Source organism: Salmo salar, chromosome 01 (assembly GCF_965601325.2).
Source record: "Salmo salar chromosome 01, fSalSal1, whole genome shotgun sequence".
NCBI classification, from domain to species: domain Eukaryota; kingdom Metazoa; phylum Chordata; class Actinopteri; order Salmoniformes; family Salmonidae; genus Salmo; species Salmo salar.
In genome coordinates, this window is record NC_138291.1 from 84,711,821 (window position 1) to 84,727,127 (window position 15,307).

At 43.0% G+C, this 15,307-nt stretch overlaps 1 protein-coding gene across 1 annotated transcript in view; it reads right to left on the reverse strand.

Moving 5' to 3' along the window:
* Positions 1 to 15,307, reverse strand: part of lmtkb (lemur tail kinase 1 b) — an 82,950-nt gene that overhangs the window by 36,070 nt on the left and 31,573 nt on the right. Inside the window, exon 3 of the mRNA XM_014212685.3 lies at positions 1,475 to 1,608. Within this exon, the coding sequence (XP_014068160.2) occupies positions 1,475 to 1,608 (134 nt within the window). The remainder of the gene's footprint in view (positions 1 to 1,474; positions 1,609 to 15,307) is intronic.

Genomic DNA, 15,307 nt, shown 5'->3' on the forward strand with positions numbered 1-15,307 from the left:
TGTGCATGCTTTGAGGACTTAAATGCCGTGGGTAACGCTTTCAGTTTTGAATGCTGCCATCTATCCACGTTTTTTGGTTTGGGTAAGTTTTAATCATCACAGTGAGAACAACATCCCCTATACATTTCCTTATGAACTCGGTCACCTTGTCAGTATTTACGTCAATGTTAGTCTCAGAGGCAACCCGGAACATATCCCAGTCAGAGGGATCAAAACAATCTTGAAGCATAGATTTCGATTGGTCAGAACAACATTGAATAGACCTTAACACAGGTACTTTCTGTTTGAGTTCCTGCTTATAGGAAGGGAGGAGCAGAATGGATTCGTGATCTGATTTGCCGAAGGGAGGGCGGGGGAGGGCCTTGTAGCCATCCCGGAAGAGAGAGTAACAAAGTGCGAGTACTACATGCAATGTGTTGATAGAACTTTGGTCGCGTTTTCCTCAGATTTGCTTTGTTAAAATCCCCTGCTACAATAAATGCGGCCTCGAGATATTCGTTTCCCAGTTTTCAAAAAGTCCAGTGTAGTTCCTAAAGGGCCGTCGTGGTATCGGCTTGAGGGGGAATATACACGACTGTGACAATAACCAAAGATAATTATCTTGGGAGGTAATGCGGTCGGCATTTGATTATGAGGGATTATAGGTTGTGTGAACAAAAGGACTTGAGTTCCTGTATGTTACCACAATCACACCATGAGTAGTTAATCATGAAACACACACTTCCGCCTTTCTTCTTCCCGGAGAGTTCTTTATTCCTATCTGCACAATGTACTGAGAACCCAGCTGGCTGTATGGATGGGGACAGTAATGTATATCCGGAGAGAGCTATGATTCCATGAAACAGAGTATGTTGCAGTCCCTGTTGTCTCTCTGGAAGAAGATCTTGGCCCTGAGCTGGTCTACTTTATAGTCCAGGGACTAAACATTTATGAGGAATATACTCGGAAGTGCACACCTCCTGAGTCAGACTAGAAGTCCACTACGAATACCTCTTCTCTGCCAGCGGAGTCTTGGAGCAGCCTCTGGCATAAGTTAAATTGCCCTGGAGGGTACAAACAAAGGATCCAATTCGGGAAAATCATATTTCTGGTCGGAATGCTGGTGAGTTACTGCCTCTCTGATATCCCAAAGTTATTTCCGGTTTATGTAATAACTCAAAAAAAATGTTCTAGGCTAATAATGTAAAAAATAAAAAATAATACCACAAAATTGCTTAGGAGCTAAAAACAGAGCTGCCATGTCTATCGGCGCCATGCTGTCAGAGCACACACACACAGTCACTGGAGGAGGTTTTATCTGAGAGCAGTTTGAGGGAGTAACATGTCAAACTCATCTAATGGCTGTCATCAGCTCTGTGTTTGTGTGCAGGTCACTTATATGAACAGCACTTCCAAATGGAAAATAGTACATGGTGCAGTGTGCGCGTCTGTGTGAGTGCGTGCGTCCATGCGTACGGCGGTGTCTGAGCCTCACCTTGAAGCCGATGTGTCCCTTCTTGCAGCAGAGGCAGGCCAGCATGAGGAAGACAAAGGTGAAGAGACCAGATAAGGAAACAGCCACCACCACCAGAGACGACGGCCACGACAGCCCACTCAGAGGAGCACCATCTGCAGGACAGATTGAGGTATTACAGCTTAATAACAACAACAACAGCAAATACACCGCCAGACGACGGCCACGACAGCCCACTCAGAGGAGCACCATCTTCAGAACAGATAGAGGCATTAGCATAGACAATATATCATAGAGGGGCTCGACAACACCAGCTTATCTAGCTGGGGTTCCATATCTATGGTTATCAAAACCAGAGATCCAGACAATAGATCATACAGCCTAGCCTATGGCTATGATGCTGCCGTCAGCACAAGACAATGACGAGGACACCCCCTCAATTGGGTAAAAATATCACTTTTATTATTATAATTATTGCTGAACATTGGACTTTGTTTAATATTATATTGCCTATGGTCCAGGACATTTAGACAATGATGACACCATGCCAATTAATGAACAATGGTCAATTTATTGAAGGGTCATACAGACTGGGGCTGCTTCCTTGTGGGGCTACAGCGCACTGCATCCCTATATGGGCTAAATATGGCCATTTAAATTGGAAGCTATTCCCCTACTATTTTTTATTGTACTACTGTTTAGGATAGACAGCCAGTACCACACAATTCCTTCTTTATTTGTTTTGCTGTCCCCCTCCGTTTCCGCTAATGAGTTTATCTCCCAGGGAGCACTTGGCTTACAGGTTCTGATTCATTATTGTGAAGGTCTAGATTATAGATTGCATTTCTTGCACATCATTTCTGACGACCAATGGGTGGGTTCCCCTGTGGATCCTGCTTTTGTTACACATCCATGGGCTTATCAACACTAAAGATAACAATTACATTTTTAATATAACTTCCTGTTCGAAAAGCAATGGCAACGCTAGCTACTCTCTTTTGGAATCTTAAAGCCCTAAATTGTCCTATCAAACGTTCCAGCTGTTTTGATATTCTAGCAAGAAACCATATTGATATAGCAACGCTTCAAAGAAACACACCTGCTCCATAAGGACACACATAGAATGCAGAACCATTTGTACAAACTGGCTGCTTTTTCATCAGCCTCTTCTACTCAAGCAGGGATAAAACATTCTCCCTAATTGGTTTTCTATTATTATCTACACCTCTATTTTCAAAAATTAAGAAAATAGAAATGCAATATATGATCTTGTCCAATCACCTACTACTGCCAATTACACATTTCAGAATATCCTAAGGGCCACAAGATGTGTGTTTCAACGTTTCACTACTACATAATCGTACATTTTGTGATCAATTTAAAAAAATTCAGTCGATGACCCCCCGGATTCTATGGGATGCCACCAAAGGTTTTATTAAAAATAATGCAACTGCTTTGCGGCTGGGTTGAATGAATCACAATTCAATAAGATATCAGAACTGGAAATGTTAATTTATTGATAAGACAGAGAGCAGAATTTGCTTTCCATTGAGTTAGACTCAACCTTTACTTCCATGGTAATCGTCCCAGTTGTTTATTGGCCAACACGGTAAGCAGTAACGATCACATAGATCACACACTGATGAAGAGCTCCTCTTCTCTCAACAGAGGAAGCCTCCTCGCTGGAAGCTCAAATATTTCTCAATTAACTCAAAAAGGCATGGGATAGCATGAATAAAGGCAAATCATCTGAATAAGATGGTATTCCTCCTGAGGTCTATTTTACATTTTGGAATCAATTAGTTCCACTATTGCTCGAAATGATTAACACAGGCGTTCACAAAGGTTTATTTGTGAGAGATGTGAATACAGCACTAATTTCCCTTTTGTTAAAAAAAGGAAAGGATGCCACCCAATGTTCTGACTATTGCAATTTTTTCTAAATGTTGTCGTCCCGTCTCAAGACTTACTTATCCAAATCGGTCCACAAGGACGAAGCGGGTTTGTGAAACTTTTATTCTCGTATAACCTCCGTCGACTATTACATATCTTAGATACTTCATCAGAAACAACAGCTCCTTGGGCTGTTTTATCTCTTGATGCAAAAAAAGCTTTTGATAGACTAGAATGGTCAGATCTCTTCATTATATGGCAAGTTATGGCAAGGTATGGCAAGGTAAGCGATCCCGGATAAAATTATCAAACATACAAAGAGAGAAAGACATAGGCAGGACTATCTGCACCAAACTTTAAATTGTATTTCCAGGCACTAGCATTTCTCCCCATCCTAAATTGGTTTAGACATGATTCTTCCACCCCTTGGCTGAGTATAGAGAGAACTATGGTGTATCCTATTGCTCTGGAAGAGGTGGTCTTCACTGATATATCCCTTAAACAATGTAAACTACGCTTTGATCCTATTATTGCTCACACAATTTCTATTTGGCGCAAAATGTAAAAGGTTAGGCCTTGTCAAAGAGGTGGGACTTTAGGAGAGACTGAAAGATAGTGATGAACTCAGAGTCACAGATGGATGGAGGGACTGAGTTCCAAAGTCGAGGAGCAACCCTGGAGAAGGCCCTGTTGCTGAAGCTCTGGAACTTGGAAATAGGGATGACAAAGTGGCCTGTTGCGGTGGAATGGAGTGCACGTCTGGGTCGGTAGGGGAGAAGAAGGTCTGAGAATTAAGAGGGTGAAAGACTTTGTGGGTCAGTAAGAGGATCATGCAATCAATGCGTTGGGAGACAAGGAGCCAATGGAGTTCACAGAGGACAGGGGTGATGTGCTGCCAGGACATACAGTGAGGGAAAAAAGTATTTGACCCCCTGCTGATTTTGTACGTTTGCCCACTGACAAAGAAATGATCAGTCTATAATTTTAATGGTAGGTTTATTTGAACAGTGAGAGACAGAATAACAACAACAAAAATCCAGAAAAAAACGCATGTCAAAAATGTTATAAATTGATTTGCATTTTAATGAGGGAAATAAGTATTTGACCCACAGTGGTGTCATCAATGGTGAGGGTGAGGCTGCCAGCTGTGGTGAGAGTGGATTTGGTGGCTATGAAGAGGAGTTCCGACTGTTGCATCCATTTATTGTAGAGAGGCAGGATTCAATGTGGGTCAGAGGTGGGTTGAGGAGGGATTTGGTGCTGAGGCAGATCTGGGTGTCATTGGCATAGCATTGGAAGTCAAGGTTGAAACGACGACAATCACCTCACTCTCACCCAATCCGCCAGTGGATACAGTTACTATTAGAAGTTATAACATTAGAATCATCCAAAGCCCAACACATAGGGGATAAGTGGTGGGGAGGCAGGTGGGTAGACAGAGATATGTGGCGGTGGGGACTGACAACCAGTGTTGCTAGCGGGGTGGGACCGGGTGGAAACCATGTGTTCCTGGTGGGGGGGATGCGGGTGGTTGGACGGAGACAGAGGGGAATAGGAGTTGGGGGTGTAGGCCCACTTTCTGTTCCTTTACATACCAATTTTATTATTACAAAATCCTGTGTAATCAATATGATGTATCTCTTAGTGGCAGCCTAAAGGTACATATTGGTATAAACTGATTGTCACATCCTGACCAGTTAAGGGTTATTTGTTGTTGGAGTTTGGTCAGGATGTGGCAGAGGGTATTTGTTTTATATGGTTTGGGGTGGTGGTGTAGGTAGTAGGTCGTTTTATTTATGTATTCCGGGGGTTTTGGGCACTGCTCTGTGTTTATGTATTTCTATGTTTAGTTAGTTAGTTGTGGGTATAGGTTCTAGGTTCGTTTTCTATGTATAGTTAATTGGGATGGGACTCCCAATTGAAGGCAGGTGTGTTGAGTTGCCTTTGATTGGGAGTCCTATATAATAGGGTGTGATTGTCTTTGTGGGTAGTTGTTTTTGCACTGCGTTTGTATAGCCTGCAAAACTGTTGCTGTCGTGAGTATCATTTATTGTTTTTTCCCTGTGGATGCTTTACTTTTGCTTATTAAAAAACTATGAGTATCCACATACCCGCTGCAGTTTGGTCAATTCAACATGGCACCTTTTGTGACACTGAGTGTGTGAATTGATATGAATATTGGACCTGTAACCATCCGCCCAACAAAAAATTACAATGCAAATAATGATTTATTTAGTAAGAAAAATAAAATTACACCATGTTTCAGAGACATGAGTATCTTCTTCAACTAAATACATTTACTATAATTAGATATAGTCAATTAAATATTTTGCAGAAGTAATATATTGATGTCTCTTATTCAGCAAACCCTTTCACTCCACTTTGAAAACAAGTTAGACATTTCCTATATAATTTATCACCTGTGATTTAACGTGTTTTAAACAAATCTACATATTATGTGAAAGTGCCTTAAATATGCTATGAGTCAGCAATTTGCATAATAGCATATTTTCTAGTGTTGCTTCACACCTGAAAGAAAATAATTTTACTTTCGCATCATACACTACAGCAAATTAAAACAAACTCATAATTTTTCTTTCATCTCTGAGAGAGACACAGAGAGAGAGAGAGCGCGTGCGAGAGAGAGAGAGAGAGCGAGAGAGCGCGCGGGAGAAGCTTATGGAAAAACCCTGGTTGAAGTTGGTGACAGACTAAATCCCCTAGTGTAGTGATCAGCCAACAGAAGGCTTAATATGCACACAATTTCCATTCTGCTCTGCATTTTGCATATATATTAGCTAGATATCCTCCCCTATGGATGGAGGCCTTCATAATAGTATGTAGGGATCAGGCTATGTGACATACTCAGAGTCCTATGTGCATACGAAATTGCACCCTTTTCCATGTATACAGATGTAGATCTTATACATGGAAAGCCAGTTTAGCCAGTTTGCTAAAGAAGGAAAATAATCCTGCAGCAACAGGAAATGTGAAATATTATGTGAATTATAATTAATGGACATTTTTTGTAACGGAAAATCAAGTCTGAAATTTCGAAGTGGCTAAAATTAAGATACTACATCTGTATATATGGAAAAAGGTGCATATGCACTACAAGTAAAAAATGTCCTGCATTGCAGAAACGTTCTCCAGCAACAGGGTAATCAAATTAAGATCCTACATCTGTACTGCTATATAGTGCACTACTTTTGACCAGAGCCATATGGGCTCTGGTCAAAAGCAGTGCACTATATAATGAATAGGGTGCTATTTCAGACACTACTTTATCTACAGAAGTGCTTGGCTGATCTAATTAAAAGCAATAGACACATTCGCACAGAGACACAAACACACAAGCAAAGTAATGTAAGGCAACATGTTATTATGATAAAATATTAATTAGAGGTCTGAGTTGATGTTGTTTACTACCACCACAGCACGCTCTCTCTCTCACACACTGCCTCCCTCTCTCTCTCACTCTCTCTCTCTCACTCCCTCCCTCTGCCTCTCTCTCAATCTCTCACTCCTTCCCTCTGCCTCCCTCTCTCTCTCACTCCCTCCCTCTGCCTCCCTCTCTCACTCCCTCCCTCTGCCTCCCTCTCTCTCTCACTCCCTCCCTCTCTCTCACTCTCTCTCTCACTCCCTCTGCCTCTCTCTCTCTCTCTCTCACTCCCTCCCTCTGCCTCCCTCACTCTCTCTCTCCCTCTCTCTCTCACTCCCTCCCTCTCTCTCACTCTCTCTCTCTCACTCCCTCTGCCTCTCTCTCTCTCTCTCTCTCACTCCCTCCCTCTGCCTCCCTCACTCTCTCTCTCCCTCTCTCTCTCACTCCCTCCCTCTGCCTCCCTCTCTCTCATTTTGAACTGTGTAATTTGTCCAATCTTTTTTAATAATATCTCACATCTAATTTAGTCTCTTAGACGCAAGTTGTTATTTTTACCCAACTAAGGGTTGAGAGGGCCAGCGGTTACCATGGAAACAGATTGGACGGACAGCCATGTAGGATTGTCTTCAGCTGTAAATCTTCTGTGTTGATCCATGCCAGCACACACACACAAACACACATTTTGTCATGTCTGCTGCCAGTTTGTGCTGATCCTGTGAAAGCTGGTACCACTGCTGGCAGGCTCTTAGTATGTATCATGCTTTTAGGATAATTGGGCATAGAGATAATGCAGAGTGTAAAGATCGCAGTAGGAAACAAAGATGGGATCTACTATTGTAGCAGTCAGTTGTTGGATTTGCTCATCATCCTAAAATAAAGCCACATTTGTGGAACTATAATGGAACAGTAGTACTTTGTATTATGTAGCACTTTAATTAAAGACGTCTAAAATGTCCGGAACACACCAGTTAACAGAGAGGTGGAGGAACACCTTGGCAAAAGCCTGCTTATTGGCTAAACCAGTCAATGCTTCTCTAGCCCTACAAAACTGCAATCTAAAGGCTTTCTATAGGGCTGACATCAAATTATACTAGTTATTTGGCTTGGGACTATAAAGGATCAACAAGAGGAATATTATTATTCTCTAGTACTCTGCACTGTGCTGTAGTGAGCTGTATTAAACCCACTCACCCTCCACACAACGTCTACATCGATCAGCCCTATGGTTCAATGGGGGGACCATACCAGGACCAGAGCACAGCTCTGAATTAATATTAAAGGAGTAGACTATATTTGAGGGGCACACTAGGGTCTGCTGTGTTCCGCCTCAGATTACAGTTTTTTCCAACTGCTTACACACAAAATCTTTTCATGTCACACGATTTTTGAAACTTCTCACTCAAAGTGCAAAACTACACACCAAATATCCAAAACCATAAGCTATTTCTCAACTTTTGACTCAGTTGTCAATTGCATAAAAAACTTTTTTCAAAACACTACACAACAATTCTCTACCTAAAACACAAAAATCTAACAGGAAGTGACTTGCTTTCCTTTTCCAAACACAACCAATCAAAATGCTACACTTACTCACCAGGTCACACACACAATAGGACAGCGTGGGGGTAATATAACTATGTGTGCTGCCATCACTCAAAACGGGGTCCTCCATCACAATGCCACACTGGGTCCGTACAACCCCGGCCATATGCTCACTTTTCTGGATGCAATTTACACAATGCTTGTCCCTGATCCAGATCAGGAGCCTGCTAGATTTGTGGTTTTATGGGACAATGTTAGTTTTCACCGGGCTGTTCTGGTCCAAAACTGGTTTGCCACCCATCCACAATTTGTAGTTTTGTACCTACCCCCATATTCACCTTTTCTAAATCCCATAGAGGAATTCTTCTCAGCCTGGCGCTGGAAAGTGTATGATCGCCAACCCTATGCTCGCATGCCGCTACTCCAGGCAGTGGAGGACGCATGTGGGGACATAGAGGTTGCCTCTGTCCAAGGTTGGATACGCCATGCTAGGAGGTACTTCCCTCGATGTTTGGCAAGAGAAAACGTATCTTGTGATGTGGACGAAGTATTGTGGCCAGACCCAGCCCAGAGAAGAGATGAAGCGTAGCTTAGCACTGGTGACTGCTCTCCCCTACCAATTCCTGGACTGCCCCCCCGGGACCCCACACACACAATTGTGTTCTTTACTGTATTCTAAAGAATATACTTTTGGTTTACATATGTTTATGGTTTTGTTGTATGCTACTGTATACAACAGTAATGTTTGGCCTAATAAATATTTTCTGTTTCTACATTGCATTGGTGTTTACAGTGTACTTGTTACCCCTCTCAGCAGATTACTTTCACTGTAGAACATTGTATTGAAATGTAGATATAAGCCTATGAAAGACCAAAGAGCTTGAGATTTAGAACAACAGTGTTTACATGGTATATCCAAAAATGTACTATTATGAAAGCAGTGTTTGCCATTTGATGCAAATGCTTCATTCTGACATGTGTTTATGGCATTTTGAATGCAGTGTTCAATTTTGAAGGAGATGTGAGGCATTTTGCATTTTATGTGTGCAGTTTAGGGAATTGTGTGTAGAGTTTTGAAAAAAAGGAGACCGTTTTGAAAACATGTGTAAGCAGTTGGAAAAAAAACTATAAAATAAAACACTTAAAGCTGAGCTAATACTAAAGGCCTGTTCAAACAGAGGTAGCGGGAAAGACAGGGGGTAGTATTCATCCCAATGTGCTATATAGCCTATATACTGTGCTTAGCAGACTAGCTCTTTTAACGGGGCTAGTAGTGGTGAGGAGATAGTAAATAGTGGTTTAATGCCTGATCCTGGATCCCTGTTCAAACAGAGAGTGTCTCCCAGTGCTCCCCATAATGATGGGCTATTGGGTAGAGGCCAGGGAAAATGGTGAGAGAGTGGATAAACAGATACATTGGAAGGTCTATACTGTATTGATGTGTGGTTAGAAGCCTAGCTGGGTTTAACTGCAGACGTGTGTGTGTGCGTGTGTGTGTGTGTGTGTGTGTGTGTGTGTGTGTGTGGTGTGTGTGTGTGTGTGTGTGTGTGTGTGTGTGTGTGTGTGTGTGTGTGTGTGTGTGTGTGTGTGTGTGTAAAAGCAATAACTAGACAGACACACTCAAGTACAGATACAAATACAGGTAACTGCCAAAATAAAGGAAACACCAACACAAAGTGTCTTAATAGGATGTTGGGTCACCATGAGCCAGAACAGCTTCAATACACCTTGACATAGATTCTACAAGAGTCTGGAACTCAATTGGAGGGACGTGACATCGTTCTTCCACGAGAAATAATATAATTTGGTGTTTTGATGATGGTGGTGGAAAACACTGTCTCAGGCGCCGCTCCAGAATCTCCCATAAGGGTTCAATTGGGTTGAGATCTGGTGACTGCGACGGCCATGGCATATGGTTTACATCGTTTCCATGCTCATCAAACCATTCAGTGACCACTCGTGCCCTCTGGATGGGGGCATTGTCATCCTATGGGGGCTTAGCTATGGAAGTCAAAATAATGGCCTGCCCAGCATTTTTATACAATGACCCCAACCCTAATGGGATGTTAATTGCTTAATTAACTCAGGAAACACACCTGTGTGGAAGCACCTGCTTTCAACATACTTTGTATCCTTCATTTACTCAAGTGTTCCCATTATTTCGGCAGTTACCTGTAGATAGACAAACACACACAAACACACACACACACACACACACACACACACACACACACACACACACACACACACACACATACACACACACACACACACGCTAGATGCACGTCGATACACAAACACACACAATGCCTCTGTGCTGCGTTGCTGTTGGCTAGCTGGGTGAGAGTTCGATGGCATTGTCTCTATCGCGCCTAATGAAGCTGGTGCAGATGGAGAATCTCCCTCTCCTGCTCTGAGCTATAATGAGCAGAGATCTTAAGAAAGACAAAGAGCTTCTACCTCCCTAAAGGTCACTCCTCCTCTGGGAGATAGAGACATACACCAAGCACATCCCTCCATCCCTTCTAAAGGTCACTCCTCTGGGAGATAGAGACATACACCAAGCACATCCCTCCATCCCTTCTAAAGGTCACTCCTCTGGGAGATAGAGACATACACCAAGCACATCCCTCCATCCCTTCTAAAGGTCACTCCTCTGGGAGATAGAGACATACACCAAGCACATCCCTCCATCCCTTCTAAAGGTCACTCCTCCTCTGGGAGATAGAGACATACACCAAGCACATCCCTCCATCCCTTCAGATACACGCCAACCACATGGCACAGCACATCCCTCAGGAGACAGGGAGGGAGGGAGGGAGGGACATATATATATATAGAGCGAGAGAGAGATTGAGTGAGAGAGAGACACACACACACAGTCAGGTCCATAAGTATTGGCACCGTTGATAAAGGGCAAAAAATACTGTATAAAAAAAATTATACAAATATGCTCACATTCTTTTACATTCTAATATTTTATACTAATACAATTTCTCAGGGAAAGAGAGTTTCCTTAACAAGTAATGAAAACAAATCTAAAAAAGATAGGGCTAAAACTGATTGGCACCTGTTTTCAATACTCTAGCATACTCCCCTTGCAAGAAAAATGACACAGAGTTTTTTTTAAATGTTTTAAGAGATTGGCGAACACATTGGGAGGCATCTTAGACCATTCCTCCACACAGAATCTTTCCACTTGCTATCCTTCGTCTGCCCTCTTCAATTCAAACCACAGGTTTTCAAGGGGGTTCAAGTCCAGAGACTGAGACTTGTTGATTTTCAATGCCAAACCCACCGCTGCTGTGTGTGGCGTAAGAGCTGTATTTTAATGTCATATGACCGTAGCACCGGTTCCAATCCAAGTGCCAATGCCGTTTATCAAACTCCAGGTGGTGCTATGGTCAGATGACATGAAAATAGAGCTCTTTGGACACGCACACAAGTGGTTGGTTTGTCGAAAGCATACCGTATGCAGAAAAGTACACCATACCTATGGTAAAATATGGTGGTGGGTTTTTTATGTTATGGGGCTATTTCTTGTTAAGGTCAACTGTCTTTTTAGTCATCTTTATCAAGGACCTGACTATACATAGAGAAGGTATTTTCGAGCTGAAAGTGTAAAAGCACTTTTCTTAGCGAGCTACTTGTGTAGAAACCCCATGCCTTCCATTGAGTGACTCAGGGGTGGTAGGCATTTTTAGCACAGTGAAGTGGAGAGAGCTGAAAACCACTCTGATGAAAGGAAAGTGTGGAGGAGAGGAGAGAGTGTGAGAGAGTGTGGGAGAGACAGAGAGAGAGAGAGAGAGAGAGAGAGAGAGGGATGGGGGGGGGCTCTGTGTTCAAGAAACCACCAGCACTTAAAGGAACTCAACTGAGAGGCCTTGCTTTGGCTTCAGACTAGTCTGAGCCAGACAGAACTGGATTGGAGTTGTATTTTAAACAGTCTGTTAAGCCCAGGCAGGCTGACTCAAGCTGAGTTTGGCATGTCTGTTTCCTCCAATGTGAATAAATGAAATGTCTGAACTGTCATGACAGTTGGAGAGCGATGGCTGGACTCTTGTCAGGGGATGTCTCTCAATATTCAAAGTGCCGTGCCCTGAGCTCTGGGTGGAGAGATAGGACTAGCTCAGGCAATATAATCATGGCAGGGTGTGTATGTAGGGCATACTGTGCTGACAGAGGGCATGTTTGTCCTCTTATCACTGCTCTGTCAGCAGCGCAACACTCTGGCGATGAGCCTGTCTCTATGGAGCACTCCCAGTATTAACACTGAACAATAACACACACAACACCGTAGAGAATAGATGCTGAATATCTTTGCAGAACACTGATACACGGATATCTGATATCACATTCATGGTAATTGCTTCGCACGTTGGCTCAATCGGATATTACCTTTAAATGTAAAGCGGATCGGATTGAATCCTGGCCCAAGACTCTCGCCCAATGACTGTATATATGAATGGACAAAGCCATCGGTCACATCACATCATTCATTCCTATGTGAAAACTCAATAGCGCATTGAAGCCAGAAGAAGTTGGTTAAGATGGCGTCTCATGGAGACATAACATGCGCAGTTTGTGTTACTCCAGGAAGAGACGTTGCAGGCTAGCTCAGTGCTTCCCCTTATAAATGGGTAACTAATGTTTAAGGCTGACTGGGGTACTGCAGGTTGCCATTCGCAACTAAATTATCCTTATAACTTCTTCTGTGTGCGATTTTAAAGACGTACATCTGGTGTATAAGAAGAAATTATTGGTACCATGATAGTCTTTAAAAAAAAAAAGATTTATACGAAGATTGACCATGAAGATTGTCATTTTCCCATTCACTATATTGGGGGATTTTGTTTTCTGACTACAATGCCTACAGTACCAAGGTCGGAACTTCTGTGGCTTCAGTGAGAGGGGGAAGTCATTCTCCCCTGCTCTCCCCCCTACAGCCACCTACTCCTGAACCCCTAAACCCAGCATGGACCCTAAAGAAAATATCCCAATAATACAGTATGTGTTTAACATTACAAACCCTACTAGAAAGTATATGTTCTGAGATCAGCCCTGGTCATCAAACCCCCCCTTTCCCATAGCAGAGAGAGAGCATCTGCTCTGAAATCAGCCCTGGTCATCAACCCCCCCTTTCCCATAGCAGAGAGAGAGAGCATCTGTTCTGAGATCAGCCCTGGTCATCAAACCCCCCTGAGCAGAGAGAGATACAGGCTGGTACCCCCGACCCCCATGGAGAGACAGGATTGTCCCCTCACACACTGACAGATGTCTCAGTCTCTGACCACACACACACACACACACACACACACACACACACACACACACACACACACACACACACGTATGAATTCGCTCACGCACACACTGCTCTCTCTCTTGTCTGTGTCTCTGGGTGCGTGTGGGACTGGGACTGTGCCCTTTTCCAGACATTGTAGGTCAGGATTTGCATCCGGCTGCACACAAAGTTCTCTTTGAATCCTGTCTCACTGTCTACTGTTTTTCTCAGAGTTTGACATCACTGTGTGTGTGATGTGAGTGTGCCCTTGCGTGCATGCATGCGCTTATGCCTGAAAGCCGTGTGTGCGCCTCCGAACATAACTGCACAGTGCCTGCATCTATATAATACATTCACTTTGTCTGGGAAACGTACACAGTAAACGGGTTAGACTAGAGGAGGATGCTGATAATCAGGGGTCAGAGATGCTATCACTCTGGACACAGTCAGTGACTGATGGACCCATAGACCCATAGACAGGCTAACACACAGGCTCACAAGTGCTGAGATAAGCTATGTGTGTGTGTCAACCCATGACAGAGACTTCTGTCCTCTCCCTTTGCTACACTGGAGCACAAGTGCTGACACAAGCCTTGAGGGGGGAGAGAGAGAGAGAGAGAGAGAGAGAGAGAGAGAGCGAGAGAGAGGCAGAGAGAGCGAGAGAGAAACCCTACTAGAATCTGTTTGCTGATTGTTTGCTGATGATCTGGTGCTTCTGTTCCCAACCAAGGAGGGCCTACAGCAGCACCTAGATCTTCTGCACAGATTCTGTCAGACCTGGGCCCTGACAGTAAATCTAAAAAAAAAATCCAGTTGCCAGGACCACAAATACAAATTCCATCTAGACACCGTTGCCATAGAACACACAAAAAACTATACATACATCGGACTAAACATCAGTGCCACAAGGCAAGAAGGGCACAAAATGGGACAAACACCAAATTGAGACTTCTGCAAAAATATCCTCCTTGTCAAACTTACAACACCAAATAATGCACGCAGAGCAGAATTAGGCCAATACCTGCCAATGATCAAAATCCAGAAAAGAACCGTTAAATTCTACAACCACCTAAAGCGATTCCCAAACCTTCCATAACAAAGAGAGATGAACCTGGAGAAGAGCCCCCTAAGCAAGCTGGTCCTGGGGCTCTGTTCACAAACAAACAGACCCCACAAAGACCCAGGACAGCAACACAATTAGACCCAATCATGAGAAAACAAAAAGATAATTAATTGACACGTTGGAAAGAATTAACAAAAAAACTGAGCAAACTAGAATGCTATTTCGCCCTAAACAGAGAGTACACAGAGGCAGAATACCTGACCACTGTGACTGACCCAAACTTAAGGAAAGCTTTGACTATGTACAGATTGAGAAAGGCCACCATAGGCAGAGCTGGCTCTCAAGAGAAGACAGGCTATGTGCACACTGCCCACAAAATTAGGTGGAAACTGAGCTGCACTTCCTAACCCTCTGCCAAATGTAGGACTATATTAGAGATTACACAGACCCAAAAAGAATTTGAAAACAAACCTAATTTTGATAAACTCCCATATCTATTGGGTGAAATACCACAGTGTGCCATCCCAGCAGCAAGATTTGTGACTGGTTGCCACAAGAAAAGGGCAACCAGTGAAGAACAAACACTATTGTAAATACAAACAATATTTCTTTTCATTTATCTTCCCTTTTGTACTTTAACTATTTGCACATAATATGACATGTGAAATGTCTTTGTTCTTTTGGAACTAA